Raw genomic sequence first — 13,806 nt, forward strand, 5'->3', positions numbered from 1 at the left:
CACGTGCCTTCTTCTGAACACTATACTTTGGTCGCACCGCGACCTTAAACAGACTTGCCAGGTGGCCTGCCTCTGCCTTTTGTTTTGTCCATATTGGGGGGGATGAAGTGAAAGGTATGCACTGTCTTGGCTAATACAATGTGCAGTCAGTCACACAGGTGCAGTTAACAGGTATGCACGGAGTGGTATATCATACTGCGTGTGTTCACATAGGTAGGTGGGTGCACTGAAGTGAACAACAGGTAGTAGGTATATGCAGTGATGGGTATTACATGTGCACCTGTCACACACAGACAGGTACCGGACAGGCACAGTGACACTGACTGACAGGGCTGTATATAATGCAAAAAAACACAAAAAAAATAGATCCCAAGAACAAGATTAGCTTTCAAAAGAGCTGTTGAGGGGTGCTTTTTTTAGCAATAACTATCAGCCAGGAGCAAGCTAACAATAACAAGCCTACAAGAGCCTAACTAAGCTTTCCCTATGAGAGACTGCAGCAGCTGTCCCTTCTCTAATTACTGCAGGCACACGAGTGAGTCCAATGCCTAATGCTGCCTGCCTTTTATAAGAGGGGGCTGGGGCTCCAGGAGGAAGTTTAGCCTAATTGGCTACAAGGTGCCTGCTGACTGTGATGTAGAGGGTCAACGTTGACCCTCATGATGCACTATGGGGGCGAACCGAACTTCCGTAAAAGTTCCCGGTTCGCCGTGATCGCGAACCACGGAAATTCGCCGGGAACCGTTCGGGCCATCTCTACCTCAGTATACATGGTATAAATGGCCAGATGTGCCCCCCTCCCCCCGAGATTGTGTGCAGGGAAGCATACTCTGTGTATTTAAGCCATCAGCCTCTATGTGCCAAATGGACCGAGTCGCTGCTTCATCAAGCCAAGACCCAGTTCAATAGGCATAGTGAGGTTGACAGCTGTAGTGTACGGAGGGGAGACCTATTGCCACAGGAACAAGGTCAGGTGATATATACCTACTGAGTTATCCTCCATGCTGCCCAATCACATTAAAGGAGGGGTGAGGGGATAATTACAGGGAATCGGGTGGGGGTTGGTGGGATTTAAACTCAGGGAGGGGATCCTTGATTAGTGTAGTTAGGGGGAGGGGTGCTAATGAGCACAGGTGCATGCTAGCATGCGTACGGTGCTCATTAAAAGCTACTGACTAACATTCACGTCATTCAGCTTTCATGAGGATGCATTAATGTGAATGTAATCAGGGCCGGCGCTTCCATAGAGGCAAAGGGGGCAATTGCCCCAGGGCCCCAGAGCCAGTGGGGGGCCCCCAAGGTGCCCCTCCTCCCCTCCAGCTATGGTGACCCATGACAGTGGGAATGCTGTGTGTACACTCCATATAGGAAGAGGAGGAGCGAATAATGGGAACCCCAGTAATGCTTTTTAGGGGGCATATGATGGACACCTAATGATACTGTGCGATGGGGTAGAAGGGATATTGGATTGGACCTGGCAGCCTGCTCAGGGGCCCTGAGGGTGGTTTGGTAGGAAGTGGGGCGTCAGGTCCTCCCAAGTTACTTTTGCCCCAGGGCCCCATTGTAGCTAGATCCGGCCCTGAATGTACTACAGCTTAGTTGTAAAGTAGTTAATTACATAACTTTATTAACAAAAATGACAAAAAAAATGTCCATGGAAAATAGTAATTGGTATTGGAAATTCAGATTCCTATAGAAATCCGCTGAATCGGTAATTGGAATTTCCGTGAAATCAGCATTTCTGACCATCCCAACCATAATCTCTTTACCTTGGAAACCTTAAAGTCAAAACTGAATCGGAATACTGTGATTTTGTTTATTAATGGCTTAAAAACAAGCTTGGTGTATTATGTAACTCACGGTATCATACCTTAATGGGACACAAGTGCATTTGGTGATGAGAGTGGCAAGAGGATAGCAGATTAGTAATCTCACAAAATACATTACAAATATCGCTAAGATTTATAGCTCAAGAACTGAAACTCCAGCCCGTGGGAGCTGCTATAAATCAGATCCTGACCTAGATTCATGGGTAGCAAATAAATGCAATTATCTCGTTCATCTGCTCCAAATTATTGTGTCTGGGTCTCTGCACTATAACCGTAACAGAATAAAACGCGGCTGAATCACTGGCCTTAATTGCATGGATTAGAAGCGGCTGTGCGCAGAATGAGAGCAGAGGACTTCTGAGTCTTCCCATGCAATGATTCAAACACACAAACACAAGGTGGTGGGAAAGAAAGGTAGAGCAGGAGAAGGAGGGGGAGTAGGAAAGCAATATTTTTCTCTTCGTTATTATCCCTGGTTAAGCCGTCACTCTCACTCATTAGTTGTGTGTTAATAGAGATCCTTTTATGTGACACAGGTCATTAGTCTTATGACATAATCTTTCTACTTTCGGTTGCAGGTTTTTAAGCATATCACCTTACAAATTAATTGGAAGGATTCCTATCTCGGGCTGTCTAGTGCTTTCCATTCTGTATTTACTCATAACTTGAAATTATCAATGAAATATTTCATTTCATTATAAATGTAGCCATTAGGTCAGAAGAGCTCATGTTAATAATATCTGTGTCCTCTCAAATGTCACCTAACTCCAGAGGAAATGATTCAGAATATCCGATTTTCCGACATATGGCTTTTACTCATGCAAATTATTAGACGTTCAGTTAAAATGTAATATAACGAGTTTCCTGCGAACATGTTGGATGGTAACAATTATTAGATTAGATTTACAGGAGAATTAAACATGATTGTTTAACGGGTCTGGTTTTTATGTGTGTTTGTATTTTGTATTGGTTTGTTTGTTTTTTATGCAAAGTCTTTCCAAAAATGATTACTTTTAGCAAATGGTAATTAGGGATTAATGTGGTGAGATCTTTGAAGCATGTCTGTGTATTGGTGCTGCCTGGCTTTGGCACAGGGACACTGGAGCCAATAGTTCCTTTGTTATTAAAATAACGATTTTACAGTGATTTACAGCAATGTTTTTTGACATTATTATAGCATGTACCCATTTATGAAACATGGTGTTTGCCAAGTACTTTCTGTTGTAGGTATGCTTTGAAACATATATATTTGTTAGGCATGCTCCACAATTATGGACAGATGCTTTTTAAACATTGTTTTATGCTTTCAGTTAGCCTAAAATACATATTCAGATTGTTTTTTATATGATTTATTTCTTCAAGTTTCAAAAGTTACTTTAATTGCTTGACACAGTGACAAGTTTGAGTATCCTTGAGCCCAACATAAGTACTCCACGAGAACATAGGATATAAAGTAACTATAACCCTCACGCCAGTCCTACCACTAACCTTCACCGCACCTCCAACCTATTACAAACATTTAAATAGGCCCTACAATATGCAAAGAATGAACAGCAGCTCTTAACTATGCATGACGCCCCAAAGAGGGGCCTTAACTATAAAAGAGTTAATGACTTTAACCTTTATCCTTCTAAATCTAACACTACCTTTTACCATGTAAATGAATGCCAGAATTAACTTTAACCTGGAATAACCCGAACACCAGCCTAACTCAATACTTATAATTAGTAAAGTGAAATCCAGCATGACTTTCGCAAAAGCTTGAAGGTTCCTGAGGAAATTGTCACAAGAACCCTACCCTCAAGCTAACCTTACAATAACTTCACAGTAAACTCAATAAACTAGACTAACTAATCTTGCCTCCATAAACTAGCAAAATCTACAGTATTGCCACTATTTCCTTTTCAGCAATATCAGTTGCCTGGCTAATCCAGCTGGTGGGATTCAAACACTACTGCAGCCAAATAGATCAGTATGGCTGCCATGCCAAGAAGTATATTCCAAAAAAGTATATGGAGGCTGCCATATTTATTTTCTTTTAAACGTTAAAAGAAAATAAATATGGCAGCCTCACTTCAGGTTTCCTTTAACTGTTGGCTGGAGTAAGTGTATTTCTTACAGATAAATCTAGAGGTTCCTGTTTCAACTCGTGCTGTTTTGAGAATATTCATACAGAATCCATGGCCAGAGTGAGGTACAAGAAAGGTATACAATTGTTTCTGAACAATAATCACAGAATCTACGGAAAACCGATCCTAATAAAGATGTAAATTACTGGAAATCGGCCTGGCAAAACTAAATTGAGGACTGTCCCATAACTTTAGTACATTTTGGGATAAACTAAATATTTGTTGGATGCTTGGACATGGGAACTACACAAGTGGATTGAAGCTAACAATGCAGAAGGAATTACTTGGTAACAGACAAGACCAGAACATCAACCGAGATCATCACGCACCATTGCATCTTTAGTGTATTTTAAGTATTCCCTTGCTACTACTTTCAATAATTATCTAGTTTCTGTCGTTTTTCAGTACTACACATTGAGATGAAAAAAAATGACCAGATGTTAACCAGACTGAATTTTTATCAAAGATTTACTCAGTATTAGCACAAATGTACATTACTTTTACTGATAATGGTATGGGTCAAATAATAGAATGACTCCATTGTAATTATTACCAAGCCTATCCATCTAATAAAATATTTTGTGCACAAAAGACACATACTACGATCTTGCTTTATGTAACCTTCACATCTAGCCTTCTACAAATCCTTGTTTTGCTTGTGCTATTGATTCCATTGCATATTATCTTGTCATCTTCCAATCCCTGAGGAGTATAGTGACCTCTAATACTTTAAAGGGCCTGATTTACTATGGTTCTCCAAGGCTGGAGGATACTGAAAAACAGTGGATAACGTAAGCCTTCTAATGAGCATGGCAGGGATTTAAATAGTGCAATATCTGTTATTAGGTTTCAAAAGCTTATGTCCCAAATCACAACAGACCACAGTTATCTACCTGCACGAAGTCAGTGAGAATATTTTGTAATAAATCTAGGTATGTGCATATGAACTCATGGGCTTCCCACTTTCTCAAAAATCCTCAGTATAGTCAGTTAAGATCTTGTGAAAGTTGAAAATATCAAAAATCAAAGTTTGTTAAATCATTTAAGTTTTCCATTGTTCCCCAGAGGTCTCCAACCCTGGAGAATCTAAGTACATTGGCTTTTTTATTTCTATTTCCACACAGTTGCACATCTATTTCTCTACATCTATTGTTGCTTATCTTATTTTCTGCTTTATTTACATTTCATTTCCTTTTTCTTTTCTAATTCGGTTTTCTTTCCTTCCTTGTCTGTCCAGTCTTTCCTAAAGTAGCCCACTCTACTGTGCCACCGGCTCGCGTTTCGAGTCACAAAAGAGGTAGGAAACCCTCCATTCATACAGTGGCTCTGGTTTGTGTTGTGTACAGATTGAATAGTTTTGATTTCACCCAATAAAATGCACAATTTTGAGGAGAATCTGCACCTATTACAAATTTTATTAACTATTCATGTTGGCTTCCAAAATTCAAATATTGTTGTAGAAGAAAAATAATCTAAAGGGCTTTTAACACTCTCGGATGGACACACATAACTGGGCAGCCACTGGAGAAATCTAGGCCACCCAATGAGCATTCATTATACACACAATGTAAACCTCATCAGTACATGTTTCTAGCATGACAGGGCAACATTCTAAACTGATTTTGAACAGTAGAATTTCCATCCACAACTGATATTTGATATTTTAATTATTATTTCTTTTTTTATTTGTTTTAATTGGACTGTAAATAAGACACCTCTAAGCTGTAGATATTACAAATTGTAGCTAGATGCATTTGTTACATTTTTCAGCAGGCTTTGTTACAGTGTAAACAGTCTAATGAAGAATCTAGTGGTGGGATTATGACATGACAAGAGTCACTGTACCATATGCAATTCCAGTTTTCTCCTATGTTTTCTCCTAGGAGATAATTTTTCATCTTCTATTTTAAATAATTTTCCAGCACTTTTCAACTGAAAAAGTACTGAGAAGTAAGTACAAAAGTATTATCAAAATTATTCTGAGTATTTTCTTGCTTGCTGGTGGCTTAAAAGGCATTTTATTGACAAATTTAAAAATATCACCTAGGAGAAAATTCAGGTGAAAAAGTGAATTGCATATGGCCCACTGAGTCTAGAGCGAACTAAGAATTTTTGCAAAATATAGGAAGAAAGTGAGTAAGGACATAACTACCAATAATGCCCCCTCCCCCTAGCAAATTTTTTATGCCCCCAATGTTCACACCCACTCTCTTACCTCTCCTAGGTGACTCTCACAGCCTCAAAGCCCATCTTGCAAGAGTCAGACGAAGTTTGTCCATCATGACCTTCTGACCCATAATAAATATAGCCATAAAACACCTGATGTGGAGGATAGACCCCTGTATTGGAGAGAGGAGAGACTAGTAGCTAGGGGCTTCTAGCTCTAACCCACAGCTCCACCCCACCCCCCTTCCCATGGTAACAGGGGATGCTCCCCCTAAAGTTACACCACTGACACTGATATAAGAAAGAGATGCTAAACTATACTTGAAAGTATTTCAAAAAACCATTTTGGCTTTCTTTTGCATATCTCAGCATGGCCTTAAAGTTGCATTAACCTCAGTTTATATCAATAAAGCACAAGTAATTCAGTAAGCATTATTTCTTACTTTGTATCTGCAGAGATACAATAGCTACAGCATCTATGCAGTCCTTTGTATTGGAAGACTTCATGTAGAAATTCACCTTCTATCTCCTAGAGTGCTCTCGGACCTGAATGCCTGATGCTAGGTGCATGCTATGCTAATGATGCAAAATGATGTATTGAGTTGTGCTTTGTTTTTCATAAGTATATCCAATATAAGTCAACAACAAATTTATGTAGCTAGCTTTAGGTTAAGACAGCTCTTACAGTTCACAATGGTGGAAAGTGTGGCTTTGGCTGTGCTTACATGTGCATCTACAAGATGGGAGCTTTTTCAACTCCCCAAACTATGCACTTCCTAGCACCTGCAGGGCAATGGACCAGCTGACAGGTGGTGGAATGACCATATTCAGCTGTCTTTGTGAAATAGACCTTACAAAGGTTCTCTGAAACTTCAGGACCTCAAAACACTTGTAATATGTAGTGATAAGTAGTGATCCAGGGAAAGCTGAATGGAATTTATTCAAACATTTTTCTGCTATTCAATGGAGTTCTCTTTCTAAGAAATCCATTTTGTTCATATGTTAGGCCTCTTTTCCACAGGAGGTTGAACTTTGAGCTTGTTGGGCAGTAGTTCCAGCAACTTATGGCCAAAGGCGCCATGGATGGCAGCATTTGGTTACACCCCACGTGTCACATTTGACATATGGCAATGTTACCTGGTGTTAAAACATCTCATGTTGCTTTTGAGAATGGCAACCACCACACTCAGATGCAAGTTTATGGGGACGCTGCCTGTCCACTGCCCATTCCAAGTGGACAGGAGCATCTGACAGGTGTTGAATTCACCACCTTTAGAAGCCTAAATATTCTTGCTGCACGTAATCATTTTTACTACTGGCAGACATGAAAAAAACATTATCTGCCATTATCTATAACCACACCCCCTAACAAATGCGATAGGCTAAAATGATACTGGTTGCTTGGCCGTTGGAAACAGATGCTATTTCCCACAATGGTTCCCACATTTTGATGTCAGGACCAAGGTACTGACATCACATTGTGGGAGAGGGTTTACCACAATATTAGCCATACAGACCCCCTGATGATCAGCTACTGATTGGGATGAAGTTCAATCCTTGGTTACAGTTCCTCTTTAAGTCAGGCGTGTATACGGGCCCTTAGCGAAGTAATTTGTGAGCTAATTCAACAGAAAAGCCTTGTGAATCAGCCCCAAAGAAGCCTCATATCCCTGCCTGGACAAGTTGCTGTAGTAGCCATTCATTCATTACATTGAATTATATTGACTTAGAAATTGCAGGAGCAAAGCTGATATATAAAATAAATGTTAACATTTGCACTGCTGTATCAGATAAGTTTACCAGTACAGATGTTCTGTTTCCTGTCTTATAGATGCACCATAGGTTTGCTAAGCTTCATAAAAACTTGAATATATTGTCATCCTATAATACCATAGTTTGATCGTTAGAGCAACATTTTGGGGAAGGAGCGATGTACAAGTAAACAGGATGGGTTACAAAAACAGACATTGCATTCTGCCATTGCTTGCTTACTGATATGCGATTACACTTAGGCCCTTTTTCCATTGACAGCTAAACTAAGCGCTTGTCAGGCAATTCAACCTCCTGGCTGCTTTACGACTACACAAAAAACTAGGGCCCATTTTGTTGTTGCCGTGTAACACCCTGGGCCGGATTTGTGGGAAGTCCTAGGGGCACGTGCCTAGGGCGGAGCCAAGGAAGGGGCGGGTTGACAAACGAGCAGTCAACCTGCCTCCCAGACTCCCCACAGCCGCTGACACTATTCCTCACAAAAATGTAGTGAGAGTGGCGCCATGTTTGTCAGCAGCCGCCCCCTGCTTTACTCTGCAGCAGAAGCGGCTACTGACAGGGACAGAGCGGGCAGCTTTACTAATCTGAGTGTGACAGCCAGGAGCAGCGGCTGTATCGTTGCAGCCCTGCTCGCTGTCATTCTCTAACAAGTCACATGGTAAGGCTGCCCCGCCCCGGCTTCCTCCCTCTTGCTTGTGTGCCCGGGCAATTTGAAGCATGGAAGAGGAGTTCTGCTCTGTGTGTTCAAAATCCACAGACAGGAAAGTGAAAGGACGCTCATCTCATCCCCTTGTTTTCCACATGGCTGCACTACTATGGGCAGGAATTGTACAGCTGCTGATCTGACCTGGTGTGACATCCTGTGAGGGAATGAGAGCACGTCGTGATTGAGTGGAGGAAGGGACCCAGGACACTGTAAGTTAGAAGTACTGTGTGTGTTTTAAAGGAGAACTAAAGCTAAAAAAAATCAGCTTAAACAGGATGTACACATTTCTGGAGTTTCTTCCAGCCCCCCAGAGTGTTCTTGTCCCTCAGTTCCTTAGGAGTCCTCTTTGTTATATAGCTGTCACTCCTCTTAAAAAGCTATAACTGGGCACAGTTACAGCTATGGCACATGCAAAGTCCTGTGTGCACAGCGCCTCCTCAATTATGCTCCCCAGCAGCAATGGCCAGTAAGGTTCTGTGCATGTGCGATCTGGAGTATTTTCAAACTACGCATGTGCAGATTGCTCTGGGCCACGGCCGCCTTGCTGCTTGGAAGCATAATGCACCATAGCTGCGACTGAGGTCAGTCGCAGCTTTTTAAGTGTGGCTATTGCAGATGGAGAGGAGTCTAAAGTAACTGATAGGCCAGGAGCAGTTTCCCACCCCTGCCACCGGAAGAAGCCCAAGTATGTGTAAATCCTGTTTTGTTTTTGCTTAGTTCACATTTTCTGGAGTTGTGTGGTGCCGTTTTTTTTTATTCTTTAAAGTACACCTGAGCTTTGTTTAACCAGCTGAGCGGTCTGGACGAGCTCAGCTCGTCCAACACCGCCAGCGGCTGCCGCTCAGGCCCTGCTGGGCCGATTTTAACGAAATAAAAAGCAGCACACGCAGCCGGCACTTTGCCAGCCGCGTGTGCTGCCTGATCGCCGCCGCTCTGCGGCGATTCGCCGCGAGCAGCGGCGAAAGAGGGCCCCCCTAGCCGCCTGAGCCCAGCGTAGCCGGAACAAAAAGTTCCGGCCAGCGCTAAGGGCTGGATCGGAGGCGGCTGACGTCAGGACGTCGGCTGACGTCGATGACATTACTCCGCTCGTCGCTATGGCGACGATATAAGCAAAACAAGGAAGGCCGCTCATTGCGGCCTTCCTTGTTTATTCTGGGCGCCGGAGGCGATCGGAAGATCGCCTCCGGAGCGCCCTCTAGTGGGCTTTCATGCAGCCAACTTTCAGTTGGCTGCATGAAATAGTTTTTTTTTTATTTAAAAAAAACCCTCCCGCAGCCACCCTGGCGATTTAATCAGAACGCCAGGGTGGTTAAAACTATGCATTTTTACTTACCTGGGGCTTCTTACAGCTCTCCGAAGTCCTTGAGGCCCCACAGCATTCCCTGAGCCCCCTCCATTCTTTACTGGCGGCTTTGTAAGTTTGGCACTCTGAGTGCGCATGCACAGTCCCATTCACACACCTTTCTCAAGTATGCCCCCTTCGTTCCACCCTGGTCCATTAACTCACACTGTGGCCCCCAGTTCTGGTCCTCACGTCTCCCTAATGCATGGGTGGGAGGTCATCTGATTACCTATATTGAGAGTGTACGAGCACAGCCGTACTGTGTATGTGCAAGTATATGCCCAGTACTGGGCATGTACTGACCATAACCATACTCAAGTATGACCAGTATAATTGGGCTTGTACACAGAGGGAAGCACAGCCTTGAGGAAGAAGAGAGCCCCAAGCAGCAGTGGTGGGGTCTGAATATCATCAGAGGGTCCCAGCACTGGAACAGTGGGCCCCAGGAGGATCTACTATGGTAAGTATCTATATTTTATTTTTCCTTAGGTTCACTTTAAGACTATATCCTTGAGGGAAAAGTGTGTGTAAGTTCGGGGGTGGGGTTGGTTGAGATGCTGTTGGTCAGGGGCGGCTGGTGAAAGTGGGCCTTGGGCGGTAAAAAGTAGAAATCCGGCCCTGGTAACACCTCTGCTTATCAAATGCATGAAATTGCAAAAAGTGCAATTTCATGCATTTGATAAGCAGAGGTGTTACCCGGCAACAACGAAATGGGCCCTAGTTTTTTGTGCAGTCGTAAAGCAGCAAGAAGTAGTAAAATATGATCACAATCAACCAGTAATGTAGAATGTGAGGAGGTAATTGTAGAAGAGGATAAAAGAAGCTTAGATCAGAGATTGCGGTTGGGTTGGTATCTTGAGACTAGTGAGGAGATGTACAGGGGAGAGAGATTGTGGAGAGCTTTGTAGGTTAGGGTTAAGATACACAGAGCCGGGACAAGGTCCTCCAGCACCCAAGGCTGAGACACCAAAGTGCGCCCCTCTATCCCTCCTACCCCAGCCGTCACATGCTGATTGCTATTAGACTACGAGGTGCCCCAGCCCCCCCCCCCCCCCCAGCTTAATCTCTAGTTATCTGGCTTGCAGTCACTGCCATGTATCCCATTTTCTTATTTCTCTCTGCTTCAAACACAATTGGGGAGTGAGAGCTGGGTGAGTAATGCACCCAGGGCCGGCCCACCCATGAGGCAGGGTGAGGCGGGTTCCCCAGGCGGAAGGTAATGGAGGGGCAGCACCAGGCATAAAGAGGAAGTGACTGCGCCTGGTTCTTGCCGCCTTCTAGTCGGACTCGAGAGGAGAGTGAGTGCTGGTTTACCGTTGCCCGGCCCGCCTGATTGGCCGCTTCCTCAATTTGCCTGCAGGCTGCAGTGCAGATTCTGCAGTGAAGTCCAAGTCCTGCTCCTGTGACGCCTCCGTGCCTGAACACACCGTGAGTGACCTGGCCGCCCGGACTGTGTTCTGGCTGGGACCCGCCCCCTGCCCGCCCCCAACTAGGCTGTGCACTGCAGACCACACGCCAGTTCTGCTGCCACGTGCCACCCACCATGATGCCGCCGGCCTCCGAGTCCGACGACTCAGAGCTCTGTGGCCTCTCCAAAAGCAGCCTGCTAGATGATGATGCCGGCGGCTGCCACCTGCCCTGTTGTCCCTGATTGTGTCAGTCACGGTCACTGAGCGCCGCCGTGACCGTGACGACGATGATGACGAGCCTGCCGCCGCTGTTCACCGGACTTGCCCGCCAGTGCGAGATGGAGCATGCCCGCCACAGCCGTCTGTCCCCTGCCTGCCAGTGCACGATGGATCATGCTGGATGCCCGACGCCTGCCCTCCGCCATCGCCGCCGCCGCCAGACCCCATCCCCGGTTAGTCACAATGCCTGCCTCAGTCCTCTCAGGCTTTCTTTCACGGTTGGTCAGCCGTGGATTCACCTTTTTTTTTACTTTTTTTTTACTGCTATGTGATGATGATGATGATGATGTCTGTCTGTGTCTCTGTCTGTACTGGCTGCCTGTTGCTATAATAAAAGGGGTCGGGTACATACAGGAGGGTGGCAGCAGCAGCAGGCTTCACCAACTGCACGGTCTGCACTGCACCATACTTACAACTTGGGCTGGCTAGGCTAGCCATATTGCCAGTGGGACTGACTGAAGGCACCTAGTGGTTTGAATTGGGAGGAGAGGTAAGGAAGGAGGCATGAAAGCATGGTCTGTCTGCGCTCCAACTATTTACGTCTCTGAGATGATCTCTGACAGCAGGGTGGTGAATCACAGTGGCATAGACTCTGACGACTGAATCATAATTGAACGTGTGTACCAGGCTTTAGCCCTCATCTTAAAAGTGGATGTGTTAGAGGATTTAAATGAATCATCATGTATAATCCAGGGAGTGGGACCGAGTTGGTTTGCTGAGACAGTGTGTTGGTTGGGTCAGGTGCACCGTGTGGAGAGGAATCGTCACGATTCCTCTCCACACCCAACCAACACACTTTCTCAGCAAACCAACTCGGTCCCACTCCCTGGATTATACATGATTCATTTAAATCCTCTAACACATCCACTTTTAAAATGAGGGCTAAAGCCTGGTACACACTTTGAATTATGATTGGCCAATCACTGACCAATTTTACCACCTGCGTCATGTAGTATGAGGCTGGGCAGCAGATATTGCACACTATGAGCAGATTATGTAGGTATCCCTTATACTACATGAAGGCAGGTGGTAAAATTGGTCAATGATTGGCCAATCGTAATTGAAAGTGTGTATCAGGCTTAATTCCGCTAAGAAAGACAGGAGGGAGAACAAGCAGGGATACACACCAGCAGATCCAGTGTGAAACTAAAGCTGTCTTCTCTAATTTTGTTTTAATGAAAGGTGGGGGGGAGGATATCGGCCAGGGGGGGGGGGGGCGCCTTCACGATCTTTGCCTCAGGAAGCAGAAAGTCCAGGATCGGCCCTGAATGCACCCCCTCCTACACTGCGCCTCTCTCGCCTCTGCCTCGGCCCGGCCCTGCATATACAATTTACTTTATTTCCTGACTTTAATCCTAGGTGATATTTTTACAACTTGTCAATGTAATGCCATTTAAACTATCAGCAAGCAAGAAAATATTCAAATGAATTTTGATATTAAATTTTCACCTACTTTTTGGTACTTTTCAATTGTAAAGTAAAGAAAAGTGGCTGAAAAGAGACAATAAAAAATAATCTCCTAGGAGAAAGCTGAGGAGGAAAAGTTAATTGCGTATGGGCCAAAAAGTGGAAGAAAGACTTTTTTCTTCTGTTTTTTTGAATAGAGGGCAGAGGTTCTTGTATGTCTAAATGAGAACGAACTCTTGAATTTTGATGCTGAAAGAACTACTAACGTGAAAAATTGTAACATTTGAAATACATACACACACTGGCGTAACAATAGGGCCTGCAGCCCCTGCTCCCCCTGGGGCCCACTCGGGCCGTTTTGGGGGGGGGCTGGAGGGGTCGCATCATGAGGGAAAAGCCATGGCCACACTCAGCAGGGAGTCCCCCCCCCCCTCACCTCGGGGCTCTCCCCTCCAGCTTAAATTACTGTCTGGGCAGCGGCAGGCAGCGGCGGGCAGTGTCTGGGCAGCGGCAGCTACATACCTTCCGTGCATTCCTCTCTCTAGTCTCTGACGCGACTTCCTGTTTATACAGGAAGTCGCATCAGAGACTAGAGAGAGGAACGCACGCTGGAGCGCATGGAAGGTATGTAGCTGCCGCTGCCCAGACACTGCCCGCCGCTGCCCAGAGGGGAGAGCCTGAGGTAAGGGAGGGGGGGGGGAACGTCCCCCCTCCCCGCCGAGTGTGGCCATGGCTTTCCCCTCATGCTGCGACCCCTCCAGCCCCCCAA

General features: G+C 44.9%; 1 protein-coding gene across 11 annotated transcripts in view; it reads left to right on the top strand.

The window, feature by feature from the left end:
• NTNG1 (netrin G1) overlaps nucleotides 1–13,806 on the top strand; it is a 448,295-nt gene that overhangs the window by 339,523 nt on the left and 94,966 nt on the right. For 9 of the 11 annotated variants that reach the window (XM_068240032.1, XM_068240038.1, XM_068240037.1 and 6 more), the window contains one exon: nucleotides 5,196–5,255. The exons of the other annotated variants lie outside the window; for them this stretch is intronic. In XM_068240032.1, the coding sequence (XP_068096133.1) occupies nucleotides 5,196–5,255 (60 nt within the window). The remainder of the gene's footprint in view (nucleotides 1–5,195; nucleotides 5,256–13,806) is intronic. 11 annotated transcript variants of the gene reach the window in all.

The sequence above is a fragment of the Hyperolius riggenbachi genome, chromosome 6 (genome assembly GCF_040937935.1).
Source record: "Hyperolius riggenbachi isolate aHypRig1 chromosome 6, aHypRig1.pri, whole genome shotgun sequence".
In the NCBI taxonomy this organism is placed as follows: Eukaryota; Metazoa; Chordata; class Amphibia; order Anura; family Hyperoliidae; genus Hyperolius; species Hyperolius riggenbachi.